This window comes from Leptinotarsa decemlineata, unplaced genomic scaffold (genome assembly GCF_025532065.1).
Source record: "Leptinotarsa decemlineata unplaced genomic scaffold, Ldec_3_MD MMD2_tig00002974_RagTag_RagTag, whole genome shotgun sequence".
NCBI classification, from domain to species: Eukaryota; Metazoa; Arthropoda; class Insecta; order Coleoptera; family Chrysomelidae; genus Leptinotarsa; species Leptinotarsa decemlineata.
Genome location: NW_027412578.1, coordinates 549,121 through 566,971, shown reverse-complemented (window position 1 = coordinate 566,971; position 17,851 = coordinate 549,121). Strand labels below are relative to the sequence as shown.

Below are 17,851 nucleotides of genomic sequence, written 5' to 3'. Positions count from 1 at the left end.
GGACATAACACAATTTATGCTACACAATCAAATTAAAGTATAAAAGAAAGAAAAGGTAATTGTATCGTTTAAAGACAAACCCTTGTATCATTCACCCTTGTATGTGTCTTTCGTCTAAATTTCTATCTGTGATATGTGAAAATACTAACAAACCTACACCGACTACAACAGACAAAAGACAGCAAAAAGTAATAAAGAGAGCAAAAGAAGAAGAAAGTGACACAATAAGGAAGCAGTCTGCATAAAACTGCAACCCCGGACGAAGCGACTGTTACATAAGTGACGTGTAACAGAAGGAGAACTGGCTAAATGCGCCTCAACGGAAGCAAGGGCCAACCAAACGGAGAGAGAGAAGTAATAAACAAATTTTTTAAATTTCTCAACTAAAATTAATCAGAAATAATTAAAATAAACATTTCTATTCAATGTCGCTGTTTCCTGCGTATGAAGAACAGGCCAAAGTTCAAGAACCAATATGGAAAAAGGGGAAAGATGAAAGTGATACAAGTTGGTTAACAAATTCCAGTTTTCAGATTGATTTAGAAACCAGTGCTAAATCTGGTGAAATAGGAAAATCGGTCACTATAAAAGTTGTTGACTCTAAGAAAGATAAGAAGGAAGTCCCAACTCATGCAAGCAACACACGAAAGCGAAAGAAGTCAAGGAAAAAAGATATTGCTGAAAAAAAGGAAAAATATGATCATTCACCCATACTACCTGGAATTGAAGAAAATTTTAGTATAGATGTGTCTGGTTGTCGGGAATTGTTGAAGGTACCTACTATATATGGACGTCCAGCTCCTAAGTATCGTGTAGCTTACTATTTGAATGTTACACAGTATCGTTCTAAGAAAAAGTTTAAGAGGTATCATGAACTTTTGCCAGAAAAAAATACTGACGGTGAACAAGTTATTACAAAACAGAACATTGATCAAATTGGATTCGCATCTAGAGATGATAATTTCCCTGGATTCAAGCAAGAGCAGGAATTGTCTCAACAAACAGGTTTCTTTAACAGTCATCTCGAAAACCATCCTAATGATATCGAAGTGTGGTTGGACTACATTCAATTCCAAAATGTGGTTTACCAGTTTGAAAAGACTTATAGAAAAGGTAGCATAGCTAAGGCACAGAGAGTATTAGCTGAAAGAAAATTATCCATTCTTGATAAAGCAATGTCCTTCAATCCCGAAAGTGAATCATTACACCGGGAGAGATTGAACATTGTGGTTGGGACCTTTCCAGCAGATGAACAACAAGCATATCTGAAGGATTTGGTGGAGAAAGATAAAGGTAATATTATATTGTGGCAGGGTTATATAGAGTCTACGCAGTGCTCTATGTCACATTGCAACACACCAGCAGTATTGAGCTTGTACACAAAATGTTTGTCGACCTTGCACCAGTTGAGACGTACTACATTTGTGGAGAAGAATTTATTAGAGGAAAATATTCTTAAGATGTTATATCAGTGTGGTCTGTATATGAAACAGGCTGGATTATTTGAACAACTTTGGACCCTGCTGAGGATGTATTTGGAGTTGAATTTATCACCTAATGATAAAACAAAGTTCAACATCACCTCAGGTAAAGTAGAGTTTATTCTTTTTTGAAACAGTTTAAGAATTGTCGTCTGAAAGACGATAAGTTTGATATATGTCCAGAAACAAATACTGACACAAACATATGTATATACAACACAAAAAAAGTAAATAGTCTAAATGAGATTCAATATTTGTATGTTATTATACACTGGCAACATGTACCTGTCTAACAAGACATTTGAAATATATGAATGGTGTCTTACAATGACTTTTACTAAATATCTCTGTTATTCAAAATGGTAGATATATATTCAAACAATTATTGTGAACTAGATCAAAACAGATAAAGCTGCTAGTCACTACCTTCAGCAATAACCTACCTACAACTTTGTTTTTCAAATGACACCTCACATTTTTAGACATAATATAAAATATAACTTTTGTGCTAAGAATTATTTGTATGATAGAAGACAATATGTTTATAGGTAATCAAAGAAGCTCTCTTCAAAATATAACTTGTGGTGTACCCTGTTTTTTTCCTTATTTATATTAATTCACTAGTCAATTTGAAATTGAATGGTATAATTAAACTACTTGCTGATGATACTACCATTATATATTCCTCAGACAGTTACGAAAAAATTAAAAATTATATGAAGAATGATTTGGATGAAATTCTCATTTGAATTGATAAACATAAGTTGAGGCTTAATTTCAATAAATGTTCATATATGAATATTTCCCTAAGACTAATTGATACTTCAAATAATTCGATTAGGTTTGATAAAAATTGTATTAAATATACAAGAACAACAAAATTTTTAGGTTTATACATTGATGAGAAATTGTCATGGAATAAACATATTTATTGAAAAAATTAGGAAGAAAATATCTCCTTATTGGAATTTTTTACAAAATTAGAAACTTTATACCTTTGAAATTTTAAGAAAATATATATTTCAGTCTCATTTATTCACATTTGCACTATCTCATTTCTATTTGGGAAACAGCAGGTAACTCTATAATAAAACTTCTGAAAACCTTACGAAACAAAATAATAAGAAGCATTTATAAATTACCATATTTGAAACCAACATTGAACTTATATAAGCCAAATCTTTTATTGGACTTGAATTCACTCTATAAACTCAAAATTAGCTGCTTCATTCATTCTGTAAAAAATTATACAAAGAAATCAAACTTAAATTTTATTCCAATTGGACATATTCACAATAATGCCACAAGACAAACCAAATTATTGTCACAAATTAAGATACAAACAAATTTTGGAAAAAAATCGATATATCATGATGGGATTATTATATATAATTTAATTTCAGAAAAAATAAAGAAGTATTATTCCATTACAAAATTCAAATATTATTTGAAAAAAAAATCTAATTAGCGGAATTTCATAGTTTGCATTTTATTTCTATTACACGTTTTCAACATATACTTTCTGTAACCAATTTCATTATTTAACTGCATTTCATTGGTATTTTTTTTCTAGATGTGTTCATTGTAAAATATGTTATTTCTGTTATTTTATTATACTTTTTAGTTGGTTATGGTCCCTAATTATAAGTATTCATTGTTTCTTGGGACAATAAACCAAATTGAATTGACAATACGCCTCATAGTGGGACAAAACTGTTGTAGTTGTACAAGCAGCTCAAAGAACTGTGTATTAATTCTGTTCAGCAGATCTTTTACAATTAGGTAGAGTATTATGAAAGTCCTCTTTTAAACGTCTTCACTGAATCTAATCTCTTTCACCAATCCATTGATGTCAATAGATAGCATTCAGATAATTCATACCAATTTAGGAATTAGGTGGAGTACCATCATACTTCCACGACATGGTTCTCTATTACTCCAATGAAATATCCTTTAGCAGCTTAGGTGCCTTCTGTTGTAGAAACTCCAGAATTCGTTAACCGTCGTTGATTCGTCAAAAAAATGTGATCCAATTATGCTGCTAATGAATAACCCACACCATACACTCATACCCCACATTTCTTGGAAAAACAGATCTGATGTGAAGTGTTACTTCCACTTATTCAATTCCGCAGCCTTTTCTCAAAGTCAGTGGGGTGCAACCAGTGGACTAAATATATCTTAGAAGCATGATATTTATGATTTTTTACTGACTGTTACTGACTGTTTCTTCTATGAACACCTTAACTCATAAGACTTGAAACAGATCTTGTGTTTGTCCACAAAGTATTAAACGGCTATATTGATTCTCCAGAAATAGTTGAGCTTTGTACTACTCTCTCTGTGAATGATAGAAGAACCAGAAATAGTGATATTTTTAAAATTCCTTTTTGTAGAACCAATTATGGTCAGAATGAAACAATATGTAGGATATTGAAATCAGCAAATCATTACCATCTTAACCTGGAATTGTTTAATTCATCATTATTATCCTTCAAAAAATCGATTAAAAACATCTGATGTATCTTTAGTTTGTAAGCACATGTACAATTTATAAAAAGATATTTGTAAAAATTGGCTTGTCCGTTGAAATAAATAAATTAATAAATATTGGTTCAGCACAGTGCTCATTGTGTCCAGATGGAAACTCACCTGTTTTTAATTTTTATTCTACTGGAACAAACGTTTTATAACTTGATGTGATCTTGTCGCCTGACAAAAATTGTTTTAACATGTTTTATGAATCAACAACATGTCTACATGTTCTTACAAAAAATGTACTTTCAATGCGAGCGGAAAAATTTGTCCCATTTATAATCTTATGTTATGTTCTATTTAAAGAGATAATTGAGATAGTAGGCACAATCAAATATCTAGGTGTTATTGTAGATCAGAAACTGAATTTCAAAGGGCATGCATATTGCATTAACAAAAATTGGAATTATTTACAAATGTTCAAGTTATTTAACAAAATGGTCAGAAACTATAATTTATTATACCATTTGACCTAATATTATATTTGCAGAATCAAACCAAAAAATATTGGCTTTAATCAAATTCACCCCAATATGAAATATGTTGAATTCGTTTGAATGATTGCCTATTCGTAAATTTTTTGTACCAAACTCTCATTTTTGCTCATGAATAAAATCATGAAATGGTTATGGCTTTTGCAGATCTAGTGATTGTTAGAGAAATAGAGAGAAATGTAATTTGAACGAAGAACCAAAAGAATATATTCAGGTTCATCCATTTTAACTATCCCTACTTTTCAGTAGGAAGCTAAGAAAATGTCCTACTTTTCATTATTTTGTCACCAAAACTGATAAGTTAACAAAAAAGGTAACCTCATAACTAACAAAGGTACATATTTAGTTCTCAAGTAACACTTTATTGTGAGATTTTCACTGAACAGTTTACAAAACTGCAACACGAGTTTCACTATATTATACTGTAACAAATTAAAGAATTTACTGTCTTAAACAAATTTATTTCCAGCAATGTTTCACTAATCACGAACTAATTTATTTACAACACTTAGCAACTAACGCTTCATTTATCTCCACTATTTGAATTCCTAGTTCAACCGCTCGATTCACTTTCTGAACTCAACTAGAGTTTAACCGGCGGTTGCCGACTGCATTCCTTTTGCGGTGATGTCATGTGTTTGTTCGCTGGCTGACTCCATCCAATCTTGTTACAGTTCCATTCAAGTTATCTCCATAGCAAGCAATTAGAGCCTTGCAGCAATCAGCCTTGCACATAATTAATATCATTGAGATATATGATGAATGATAATGGACCTAGAACGCTACCCTGGGGCACTCCTTGGCTATTTGATATTTTTTTTGAAACTGAATCATTATATTTAGTCATTTGGAATCTATTGCTCAGGTATGCTTCAAATCACTTCAAAACAGTGCCTTTCAGGCCATTATATTCTAATTTTTTTTATTAATATATGTCTCTGTGGTTTCAAAGGCCCATTTGAAATATAAGTCTTAATAATAACAATTTACAGATCCTGCTTGGGAAATGCTGAAATTTTCTTGGTAAACCTGGAAAATTTATTAAATAAATACGTAAGAGGTAAAAATAAAATCATAATACTGGGTGATTTTAACATTAATTTCAAGTCGAATTCGAATGTCTTATCTGAATTGAAATGCTTACTAAATTCGTTTGGCCTCACTATAATCATATCTGAATTCACCAGGATAACAGCATATTCATCCAGCTGCATTGATAATATATTGACAAATATAGAGGAACAGAACATGACTTCAGGTGTATTGGATCCATGTCTGTCTGACCATATTGGACAATATATAATCTTAAACAAAATCACTGAATGTAAACCCGACATAATTATGAAAAGATCTTTATCTTACTCCTCAATGGAAAAATTCAGAGAATCCCTCAAGAGTATTGATTGGGGTATTTTTGAAAATACAAATTTAGGTATCAACTTTCTAGCAAATTTTCTGGTTGATACTTATGCTGATTATGTGGGAGTACACTTTCCATATAAAAAGTATAAAATTGGAGAAAAACCGCCAGTTATATGGTACAATAATTCTTTGAAGGAGAAGAGGGACACACTTTCAATAGTAAAATGTATCTATGATACAAAGAAAAATCCTACTGATAAGGTGGCATACAATTCACTTAAGAAAAGCTACAGGAAGGAATTGAAAGAAGCAAAAAGAAATTCATATGGACATTATATCAGTACATCAGAAAACAAATCAAAAGCTAGTTGGCAAATTATAAACTATGAGTTAAATAGGAAAACTAAAAGTAACCCTGAAACTCCAATATGTGAAACCTCTTTCAACGCTCACTTCACAAGTGTTGCTGAAAATATAATAAACCAGTTACCCAATATACCAGACGAATTGATCCAATACAAACATTTTCCTGTGCCATGCAATTCTTTTTTCCTAACGGGAGTCACAAGCTATGAGGTTCTTGATGCAATTAATGCATGAAAAAATTCGAAATCAGTAGATACACATGATTTAAATTGCCATATCATAAGACAAACATCAGATCTAATTCTTGCGCCATTAACATCAATGATCAATTTGATCTTCAGTGAAGGCATTTTTCCAGATAGTTTCAAATTTACCAGAGTTATTCCTATTCATAAAAAGGGAGATATTACAGAAATTGACAATTATAGACCAATATCCATTATTTCCATATTTGCTAAAATCATCGAAATAATTCTGAAAAATAGACTAGTGAAATATTTTGAAAAAAACCAATTTTTGAATAATGCACAGTATGGGTTTCGACAAAATCGCTCTACAACTCTTGCAATTCTTAATATATTGGAAGGCATAGTTGAGGGTCTGGAACAAGGTGTACTCACGGATATTACACTCTGTGACTTGTCGAAGGCCTTTGATTGTGTCTCTCATGAGATACTCATTTTGAAACTCAAATATTACGGTATTAGAGGGGTGGCATTGAAGTTATTCAGTTCATATTTAGAAAATAGAAAACAATGTGTTACTGTTAACCAAAGAAACTCGGACTTTCTACCTATAAAACATGGTGTCCCACAGGGGTCAGTGCTTGGGCCATTCTTATTTGTAATTTATATAAATGACCTATGCAACTTCCTATTACCCAATAAAAGTGTTCTATTCGCCGACGACACTACTTTGATGAGTACCGGTAAAAACCTTATGGAACTCGCTTCTTCTTCTTATAACATTGAAAAACGTGCTGAAAATTGGTTTACTGCAAACAAACTCAAGTTGAACGCAAGCAAATCCCAAAAAATAACCTTCTCCTCTAATATGAACTTACAAATGGGAAATACTGTCAAGCTACTCGGAATTGTTATTGATGACAAACTCACATGGTCGAATCACATAGAACAGCTCTGTAACAAATTAGCAAGTACTCTATTTCTCTTGAGGCAGTTAAAAAAAGCAATTCAACCTGATACTCTGAGAATGACATATTTCTCTCTGTTTCATTCGCAGATAAACTATGGAATAATTTTATGGGGAAATGCCACTCGTGCAATAACCATCTTTCGACAACAAAAAAAAGCAGTAAGAATTTTAGCTGGAGTTGGATATAGAGAACATTGTCACCCACACTTTATAAAGTTTGGCATCATGCCTTTACCTTCATTATATATCTACAATGCCTTATTATAAATACACAGAAATATCAACCAGTTACAAACCCAGTCAGATATACATGACCATAATACTAGGTATGCTAAGTTATTAAAAACTCCAAGGTATAGACTAACCAAATCTCAACATAATTCTCTGAATATCAATCTATATAACTGCTTGCCGGAGAGAATCAAATCACTATCTTTTGATCAGTTCAAAAAAAGCACAAAAAAATATATTCTTGAACACTGCTTTTATTCCACAGATGAGTTTTTCGTCACAACAAAGCAACTGAGTCATGCACTCAACACATCACTTCTCTGAAATATTCCATTCTGTTTACGCTATTTATTTATGCCTCACTTGATTATGTTTGTAACATTTTCAAAATATCATATGTTTTATTATATAATTTTATTCATTGTGTACTTTATATTGTATCTATTAATATATTGACATGCCATAAATGTATTTATATATGTAATGTGGTGAAAATATATCTATCTATCTATCTATAAGAATATTGCCACTATGTATTCATTATCATCGATTAACTGTTTCACAAGAGCCTGATTGGTTGCCAAGAAGCAGCTTATTTGTATAAAAATATTGTAGCAATTGATCATGTACTTCTGTAGGCAATCATCCTAACGAGTTCAACATAACCCTAATTGAACTGAGTTTGGAACAAAATAAAACTATTCTCATTCCACAATTTTGCAATTTCTGAAGTTTTTTAATCTCATTTTGATTTAGGAAATATAATGTTGTGGAGAAGTAAGTAAAATGGGATAATATAATAGTGTAAAAATTATAGTCGTAATGCCTGCTCAAATTCTACTTCGCTGTATTAGTGTGGGACACTAAGATAACTAAAAAACGCAACACCATTACCATCATTGAGTTCTGTTTAATTTTCAGGTTTCAGAGAGAAGCAGTTAATTGAACTGGAGGATATTATTTTCACTTCTAATCTGCCCTTGCATGAACTCTGGTTGAGGACTGAGAGGCTTCGAGAATCCTGTCATTGGCTTCCTTATTTAGATGATGAAAACTGTGAGGATCCTCAGCGCATAGTATTCACCGAAGATGTAGCTGAGTTGATCCATCCAATCACTGTGGCGGATAACATTTTCAAACTCACGGCAACTGTCTTTTCCCTGTTGAAAATTCCTTTGCTGCCTTGTCGTCACAGCACCATGCGAGATTTAGGTCTCGATTATGTTCCGTGGAGTTTAGACTCGATTGAACCACTATTATCAGTGTTCCTGCCTCTTTATCCAGTGGAAATTGCCAAAGAATATTTGTGGATAGATAACCGCCTGGCGGTAGGACCACAGTATTTAAAGAAAATTCCCGGACACGAAGAGTACTTAAATTTCATTATTAAAATAATGGAAAACGCTGCAAGTTGTTTGTCTGGCAGTGACAAAATTGCTATTACTGTATGGTTTTTTAGGTTTCAAAGACTTCTGATAGTACTAGACAGGATGAAGTTATTTACAATAACGGACAGTTTCAAGAAAAACATCAAAAAGAAAATTAAAGAATTCCTTAAACGGGAGGAGAACAGGCAGAATGAAATTTATTATCTGGAGTATGCTTTGATTGAGTATGAACTGGGGAATACCGATAACTGCTTCACAATCATAAATACTGCACTAAGTTTGAATGTTAAACCAAAAATTGTTGCTGAAAATTGGTTACAGTCGCAAACAATATGGTGTTTTCTCTATAGAAATTTGCTTCATTTAATTCTGCATATGAAAAAAGGATCTCTAAATGATAAGAAAGCTCTTGAAGCGTTATGTGAAATGATACTCCAAAGAAATAAACCAGAATTGACTGAAAGTGTACTGAATGAAGCAGAAACTAAGCTAGAACTCATCTCAAATCAGTTGATTCAAAATGATATCCCCAAATTACAACCATTGCATCATTTTCTCCCAGATTTTCTTACAGATTGGCTCATGTGTCATGGTTGGTTTATATATCTTAGGAAAGGACCTGAGGAATGTTGTACATTTCTAGCAGCTTCTCTTCAAGAGTTTGAAAAGAAGAATTCAGAGCCTTCATGGCAAAAAGAAGTACTCAACGAATTTTATGTTGCAATTTTATTCAAATATTCTAGAGATAAACCTGCAGGCGGATTAGTCAAACTTCTTGATGAAGTTATTTTTGCTGCAGTGGAAAAGTATCCTAATAATCTACTGCTATTGTCTGTCCTTGAAAGACAACAAACTCTGGTAAACTCTCTAGGACCGAGATGGTGGAAAGTGCAAAATTTACTTCTGAAGTCTGAAAGAGCTTTGTCTTCACTTTTTTCTGTAATAATAGTCAATCAGCAAATGGTGCAGTTACAAGAAGTAACAACTGATACTATTACTGGTAAGTGGTTTAAAGTTAACATTTTTGTACCAAGTAAAGTTTAGGAATCTACATAATTTAATTTTTCACTCAAAAGTTCATTATATAATATATAATATAAGTAGATAGACTTTTAGAAGAAACTATTCAATTTTACAAAAAAATGTAACAGTTTGCACTGGTTTTGAATTCTCATTGTTTTTGATTGTCCGAAATCAGTAATTGTGTTGTGGACTGAAATGAATCAGAAAAAACCATGTTCTGTATGTTGTTGGATCTGGACAGCAAACCAAAACAGACTTAATATGTATCTTATTTTTAAAGATTTATTAATCTGGCGAGAAATGATTACATAAGAAATAATTAATGACAAAGTGGATTTCAATTTGGAAATTTTCACTTTGAATGTTCTTGAAATTGCCAATATTTCATTTTTATTAATAATGACATTATTCAGATATTATTTTTCAGATAAGTATTAATTACTGCTCATAGTAAGCAAACAAATTTTAAATTTTGGGTTAAACATAACATTTTTTTTCTACACCCGTACTCTAACAATACACTTATATGACCATAATCCGTTTCATAATGATATCCATTATGATACAGATTTTTCATAACGATACAGATTATCAACCAATAGAAACCCATAATTTTTCAATCAAGAATCCTGTTCCTTTGTTTGTCCTAGATTTTAACCTAAGTAACTAATTGCTTTATTTGTCAAAATCAGTTTTCATATTACCTACCTATATTATCAAAATGTCTGAAAACAGCGATATAGAAGGAATACCATCGACTCCAATATTTTTAAAAGATCAGATTAATTACAGTTGTTATATTCAATATAAATATAATTAGAATCTTTATAGTTTTCATATATCCATGATAATACCATTAAGTTTGTGTTTTTTTTAAATGTAAATGTGTTCAATACAAATATAATATTTATAGTTTTTCATTATTTATCGGGTTTAGAAAAAATAGCGTATGCTATTCCGGTTAATGCTCGTGTCTTAATAACCATCATTACATGATCGTTGCATAATATACTATTATGGAGGTTGAAGACCTGTGAAGTTTTAAAGGACCTCTGGAAAATTGAATAATTGGTATATTTACTGATTTCAAGTTTCCTTGGTACTGCTTTCTATGACTAAAAATATAATTGATAGAAATAGACATGACTTGGTAGTAGTGACATTTTTTAAAAAGATAATAACAGTAATGCTTCTACAAGCATAATATGTAGTACTTTGTGCTTTTGATGTAGTTCAGACATGATATGAATATATTCTCATCTATATTATGTAACCAAATACATTTTGTGTATAGAGATCAACCAAAGTTTTTAACAAAATTTTTTAGGAGTAGATGTTACGCAAGGGTCTTGTAATCTAGAACTTCCTAATGTCGGAAAAACATATGTGTTAACAGTCTATCCTTTCAATAGGAACTTTCATCACCTTCACTTGATTGTTTACATTCATAAATTTTTTCGAGATTGTATATATTCCATATTCCACTTTTCAGGTAATAAATATGATGTTAATACTAGCCTGAAAAACAAGATGCTCGCACTGTTCAAAAAAATTACTTCCAATGTCAATACCAGGAAGTGTGGACTAGTATGGAGACTTTATTTGCAGTTTGTTTATACATATTTTTCTCCAGAAATTTGCCGAAACGTTTACTATTCTGCTGTTGAAGAATGTCCATGGCTCAAGGTAATTCAAAAAGTCCCAAATATTGATTTTTTTTCAAAAGTTTTGTCCGCAAGAACTGGGCGTCAGCTCTCATGTGCTTTTTTAATTGTTTGAAACGTATAAGAAAGGTCAAAGGGTTCGAAAAGTGGGTGTCCCACGAATTGATCAACATAAATTGTCACGTTTCGAAGTCTGTTCTTTGCTTTTGCGCAACCAAAACGATCCTTTTTGGATCAGATCAGCATGTGTGATCAAAAGTGGATCATCTATGACAACAGGATACCCAGCCACTTTCCAAAGGGGAAAACCTACCAAAAAAGACCATGGTTACTGTATGGTGGTCAGCGGCTGGTGTGATTCACTATAACTTTCTGCAACCAGGCCAAACCATTGCAAGAGAGTCATATTGCGAGGAAATCGACGAAATGTATCGAAAATTTCGTCAGCAGCAGCCGGCACTGGTCAACAGAAGTCTGATTCTTCTCCATGACAACGTCCGTCTGCACGTTTCACGAATCACCGTCTGAAAATTAAATGAATTGAGCTTCAAAGTTCAGACTCATCCACCAAACTCCCCAGACTTCTCGCCAACCGACTACCATCTTTTCAAGCACTTTGATAACTTTCCACTTTTCAGTCTTCATTGAATCCATAACACATTTTTATGCTTAAGCAATTAATCAGCTTGGTTTACGTTGACAAAAGTACACTTATTAAATTGGCGCTCATTTCGATTAAATTGAATAAGTGTTCATTGAGATATTACAGTTTGAGATTGACTTATAAAAACGGACAAAATTTTTGAAACAACCTAATAGTTCCTTGCATTTTGCAATTATTAATTAGAAAAATAAACTTGATATTGAACATCTATCTATAACTGGAAGTCGGCTGAAATCATTCATGAACTTTATTTTTAAACTATATTCATTTCAGGCCTTGTACATTGATGCGGCCATTTATATACCAGCAGAACTGCCCCAAATTCAGGATCTTATAATTGAGAAGCAGCTCAGGTTACACGTTACTCCTGAAGAATTGGATGTGTTGAGGAATTAATTGTTTATGTGAATCCTGTGATATTTATGTTAAGTTGAAAATCACCTAATAATTATTGATTAAACCTTTTTTTATAAAGGGGTGTTACCATTCTTGTCATTCATCAGGGCCTATTGACCATGCGTATTCTTGAGAAATGTTCAGTTAGAAATCACCCTTATTGTGAATGGTGCAACAACAGCTAAAAAAACTGGGTTTCTCAATTATCCATTTCAGAACTACAATTTCCACTAGTAAAAAGTGTTGAAAAGAAAATTGAAATGCCTAAAAGTTGCTCGAGCCCTCTGGCGACTAGTGATACTATTGTATTTCCTAAAGTACTAAAACCGTAACCATGTAAATTTTTTGCGCCCTTGAAATTCTGTTACTTGAAAAGTTGAGAGATTGATATGATTCAAGTCCCCAATCTATAAAAGAACTCGGTTCCAGTTAATCAAGGTAATTATCCCTTATTACATGTTTCCTAATACACGGCTTACTTTAATTTCATTGCCTTAAACCTTTCTCGTAATCTTAATTTTGGACATTTTTGTCGGGTTAAAACAAAAATTGATTCACAGGACCAACGTAGCCAGATATAATTGATAGATTTTATTATTGTAACTATTATAAATATTACTGGAGTAGGAAAATCAAACAGTTTGATCTTCCTCTTGAAGATGATCACTTGGTGATTTAAACTCATGTCAAGGTGATAAAATAATGGTTTGGTGTTGGGAAAAAACTCCAGTAATATTCATTACTACACCAAAGGTTCCAAACAGTGCATCACAAGTGACTGTTATAGATAGCAAATTTCTAATATGTTAACTCTGTCTTAGTACATATAGTTAAGACAGTTAAGATATAATGTTCCATTAGCTTTCAATATTTTGGTCTAAGGTTCTTCAAGATGCTGCCCGACATCTAATATTCTTTGAAAGACATTTTGAGGCCATTTTTACAAAATATTTAGGTTTTGAGAAGAGAAAAAGACTGCTCCAAAACGGTCACCTGTTCATGGAGAATAATAATATACATTATTTCCTCCTTCAATGAAAATTAAGATTTTATAAAGCTTTTCTTTTTGTTCTTTTCAGGACAAGAAAATATTTCCTTATGCACAGTAAATGTAGATAGTCATTCTGTATAATGAATGAAAACAAGTTTCATTTATACACTCAGAAAATTGATTTTGAACTAATAATAATTGTAAAGAGTTCAACACTCATTGGAATGAAGTATGATATGAAATAAAATATGAACAACTATATTTATTGCTTTAGAAATATATCAAGATGATAACAGTCATTTAAAAAAGTAACAATTATACATATAACTTAAAATTTCTGAATTAAAGCACTCAAATGTGAATTGATGTAGTCCAACCTTGTTGCCAAATATTCCCTTCATTAAACATGACTCTTACACTTCCTCTTTAGCAACAACCTTCATTGGAAATCACAAACTATCCAGTTAGCAATGTCAACAAACATTTCGACATGGGGGATGATTATGATAAGCACTCTTCTGCAGTGTTTCTGAAACTAACAGAAGCTATAATTGATATTTACAGAATTATATTCACTAAATATAATAGGATCCAAAGGAAATATACGTTGTTTGATAAATTCAGAATACACACCAGGTAATTTGTCCAACTTGTTATTCTTCCATTCATCAGAACCGTCACAACAATCACATATCCCATCATTCACTTTAGAGGAATGTATAGATTTCGGAATTCGTTTTTGGTTGGCGCAGTAAAAGATTCCATTACTGCACGCATTAGTACCAGGTTCATCAGAACCATCCATACAATCACAATAATCGTCGTTAATTCTATCATAATGAATTATTTCCATACTATGGATACATAGGAATGTATTTTCTTCATTTTGTTGGTAAAACCTTGCCTGTAATTCATGTGTTCCCCTTATGAGTACCGATTTAATTGTTACTTTCAGTTGTCCAGATAATTCCACGAATATTGATATTTGATACAATATAAAAATTAGTGATGCTAATATAAGTGGTATGATAAAAAAAGATATTCTTTTTCTGGAATAGGACAAATATTTTTTATGTATCATTACATACCAGTCATAAAAATAGCTGTTTTTGTTTTACTGAGAGATCAAGCTTATTTGTGAAATTATCCATTAATTTCCCCTAATTAATTTCAATTAGCTTGAATAAATAACCAGAAATGAATTCAAATTTTTCATAACCATTAACCACAGATATGACAAGTTGGAGTTTACATTCTGTGGTTTAATATTCTGTGGACTGGTCATCGAAAAGAGAGAACATAGCATTGACACACATACTAAAAAGGGATAGATGCCATAGGTGGCAAGTATGGCTAAATAAACGGTAACGTTTCATTTCTATGTATGACGAAAAATATGAATGCATAATCAAACAAGTAACTATTTCCCGATATTTGATTTCTGATGGATAATGAATGTTTAATCGAACAATGAAAAAAGAAATAGAGTACCTACTTTTTTATTTATTCGTTCCTGAATTTGCGACTTGCATGTTTTGTTTTACGATGTTCGTTTCGAAGTTAATTTGTGAATTTAATCACCTTAAACATAATTTGAGTGTATTTAGGATTTTTTCAATTTTACTTTGATATTTTGACTTAAGAATATGGTTCACCCCTGTGCGGTTTCTAATATTGTATAGTCAGGTACAAGAAAATATATATCACTTTGAAATTTTTGATATGATAAGGTTTAAAATATTTTAAAATTTCATACTATGGGTTCAGGTGGATTAAGGATAAAGTAACAAGGGAAAAGTTAAGTTTTGAAAAGAAATACTTCATACGTCTAGATTTGTAGCAGATGACTATTATACTTGAATTCAGGGGATCCAAAATAAAATATTGTAAAGGTAAGCTGCAGAAAGCATTATTTTTTTTATTCAAATATTCCCCACAAAAAATATCTGGAGAAAATACTGTTACCGGAATTTTCATACCTATAATAATTGAAGGTGCTACCTGATGAGTTTTTGTTGAACCAGTTTTATATACGAATTAGTTTCGACTTGCAATCTAACCCGGTTCTATAGAATCAAACTCAATTAGCAGGGGTAAAATTGAGCGACGAAGTTTATATTCATTTAAATACACTATCCTCGGCATCTTCTGTTGACAGTAACAATAATCAAAGTAGAAGGAAAGTGAATACAGCCAAATTATTTAAACAGAATGGTAATCAATGGCATAAATTTAGAATTATCTGATCCAGACGCACTGCAGCACTCTCTTAATAAACTTAATAATGTGTACAACTTATTGCAAGTAAATAACATAAAAAAGTGATTGGGTTTAAAAGTAATGAACACAATAGTAAGTTTATTAATAAGGAACCTGCAAATGAAAAAATTGAAAAGCAACTTCAGTTTGTTTCAACTAAATAGAAAAGGGTTGTTAATAAGGAGAAAATAAAAAAAGAGTGCAGCCGCAGCAAGTACTTAATATTTCTAAGAATCTTGCAGAAGATCACAATTACTTTTAAATAGTTTTTAAATTAAAATTAGTAGAATTAGATTATTCTTTTGTAAAGCCTATTTGTAGTAAATTTGTTGAGTAATAAAGTGCATTTTATTTTGACTGACACCTATAAAACACAGAAATCAGTGCTATAAAAGCTATTCAATTATTTTATTGCTTGAAGTTGTTTTGAGTTTAATTTGCTGAGTATGATAGAACAATAGAATAGTAATTTTTCACCATCATTATGAAGTATACACGCAACACACAAATTTCCCTCGTCAAATTAATGCGCACTTGACGGGAGACTTGCGCAGTAGTGGTAGTCGTGTTGCATGTTTACGTGCTCCTTGTTTACATGACTGGATATCATAGACATAATTAAATATGGACTGGACGTGATGTCACTTTTACATAGATTTCACCTACGGATCACATATCTTGACTACTGCATCACAGCAACATGTGACAAATCAATTCCTAAAATTTGCACATGGAAAGATGCAACACGTAGAACATATTGAAGTTTGGGAAAGTTTTAGCTTTCTACTTCCCCACGCCAAGACATGAATCTTCATTTTTTCCATCTCTGTTGGAGTCCATATTTATCGTCACTGCTGGCGATAGAGCGAGCTATATGGTAGTGATGAAATGAAGTATCAAAAATAAATATACTTTAAAAAACTTAATAACACGCTTTTAAAGAACATCGAACTGAAAAGTTAAAAATATTTTTTTAAATAAGCTTAAAACAATAACGAACGAAAAAAATTAGTATTATTGTGAAAAAAGGTACGGGCGCTTGATATACAAAAAATATGGAGCACTAACTTTTAGTATGAAGACATGCCCGAAGAAGCCATTGTATGGCGATGAAACACGTGTTGCGTTTTTGTAAAACCGTTTAGTGAAAATCTCACAATAAAGTGTTTTTTGAATACGTTAGTTATTTTATTCTCTTGTGGTTGATAAAACTTTGCCAGTAATTAATGTGTTCCTTTAGGACTGATTTGGTTATAACTTTTAGTTGACCAGATAATTTCAAGATATTTATAGTGATATTTGGTTAAATATGAAAATGAGTTATATAAATGATATGATAAAAAAGGATAGGTATTCATAAGAGACAAATATTTTGTATGTATGATTGCATACCAGTCATAAAAAGAACTGATAACATTTCACAGAGTAAACTGATTTTTAAAATTATCCAATAACTTTCCCTAATTAGTTTTAATTATCCTGTGAATAACTAGGAATGAATTCTGTTTGATAACTCTAATGACAGTGTCATTATAATGACATTTTATATGAAAATTTATGCAATATTATGTTTGATATACATGTCAACTTACCGTTGTAAATCATGCCCGGTAACGATAAACCAAACGTGACATAGCTAAGAGTCGTACATTCAATGATTCCCCGCCACTCTAGAAGCAGCGAGAATACTGCTACTGATTTTGACGGAACTTTGACGAAATTTCTACGGCATTCGATTACGATATTTAAAGGTTAGCCAAGAGAATATCGAGACAGTCAAGTGGACGTTACAGTGCAGTACGCGAAGTGATTTAGTAACGCGATAGACATTCAAATAATAGT

At 31.8% G+C, this 17,851-nt stretch overlaps 1 protein-coding gene across 1 annotated transcript; it reads left to right on the top strand.

Moving 5' to 3' along the window:
- The first annotated feature begins 348 nt into the window (after positions 1 to 348).
- On the top strand, positions 349 to 12,837 carry LOC111507291 (nuclear exosome regulator NRDE2). The gene is made up of 4 exons (XM_023162582.2): positions 349 to 1,587; positions 8,546 to 10,012; positions 11,528 to 11,721; positions 12,637 to 12,837. The coding sequence occupies exons 1-4, from the start codon at positions 426 to 428 to the stop codon at positions 12,757 to 12,759; spliced, it is 2,946 nt and encodes a 981-aa protein (XP_023018350.2). The 5' UTR covers positions 349 to 425; the 3' UTR covers positions 12,760 to 12,837.
- Positions 12,838 to 17,851: the final 5,014 nt, after the last annotated feature.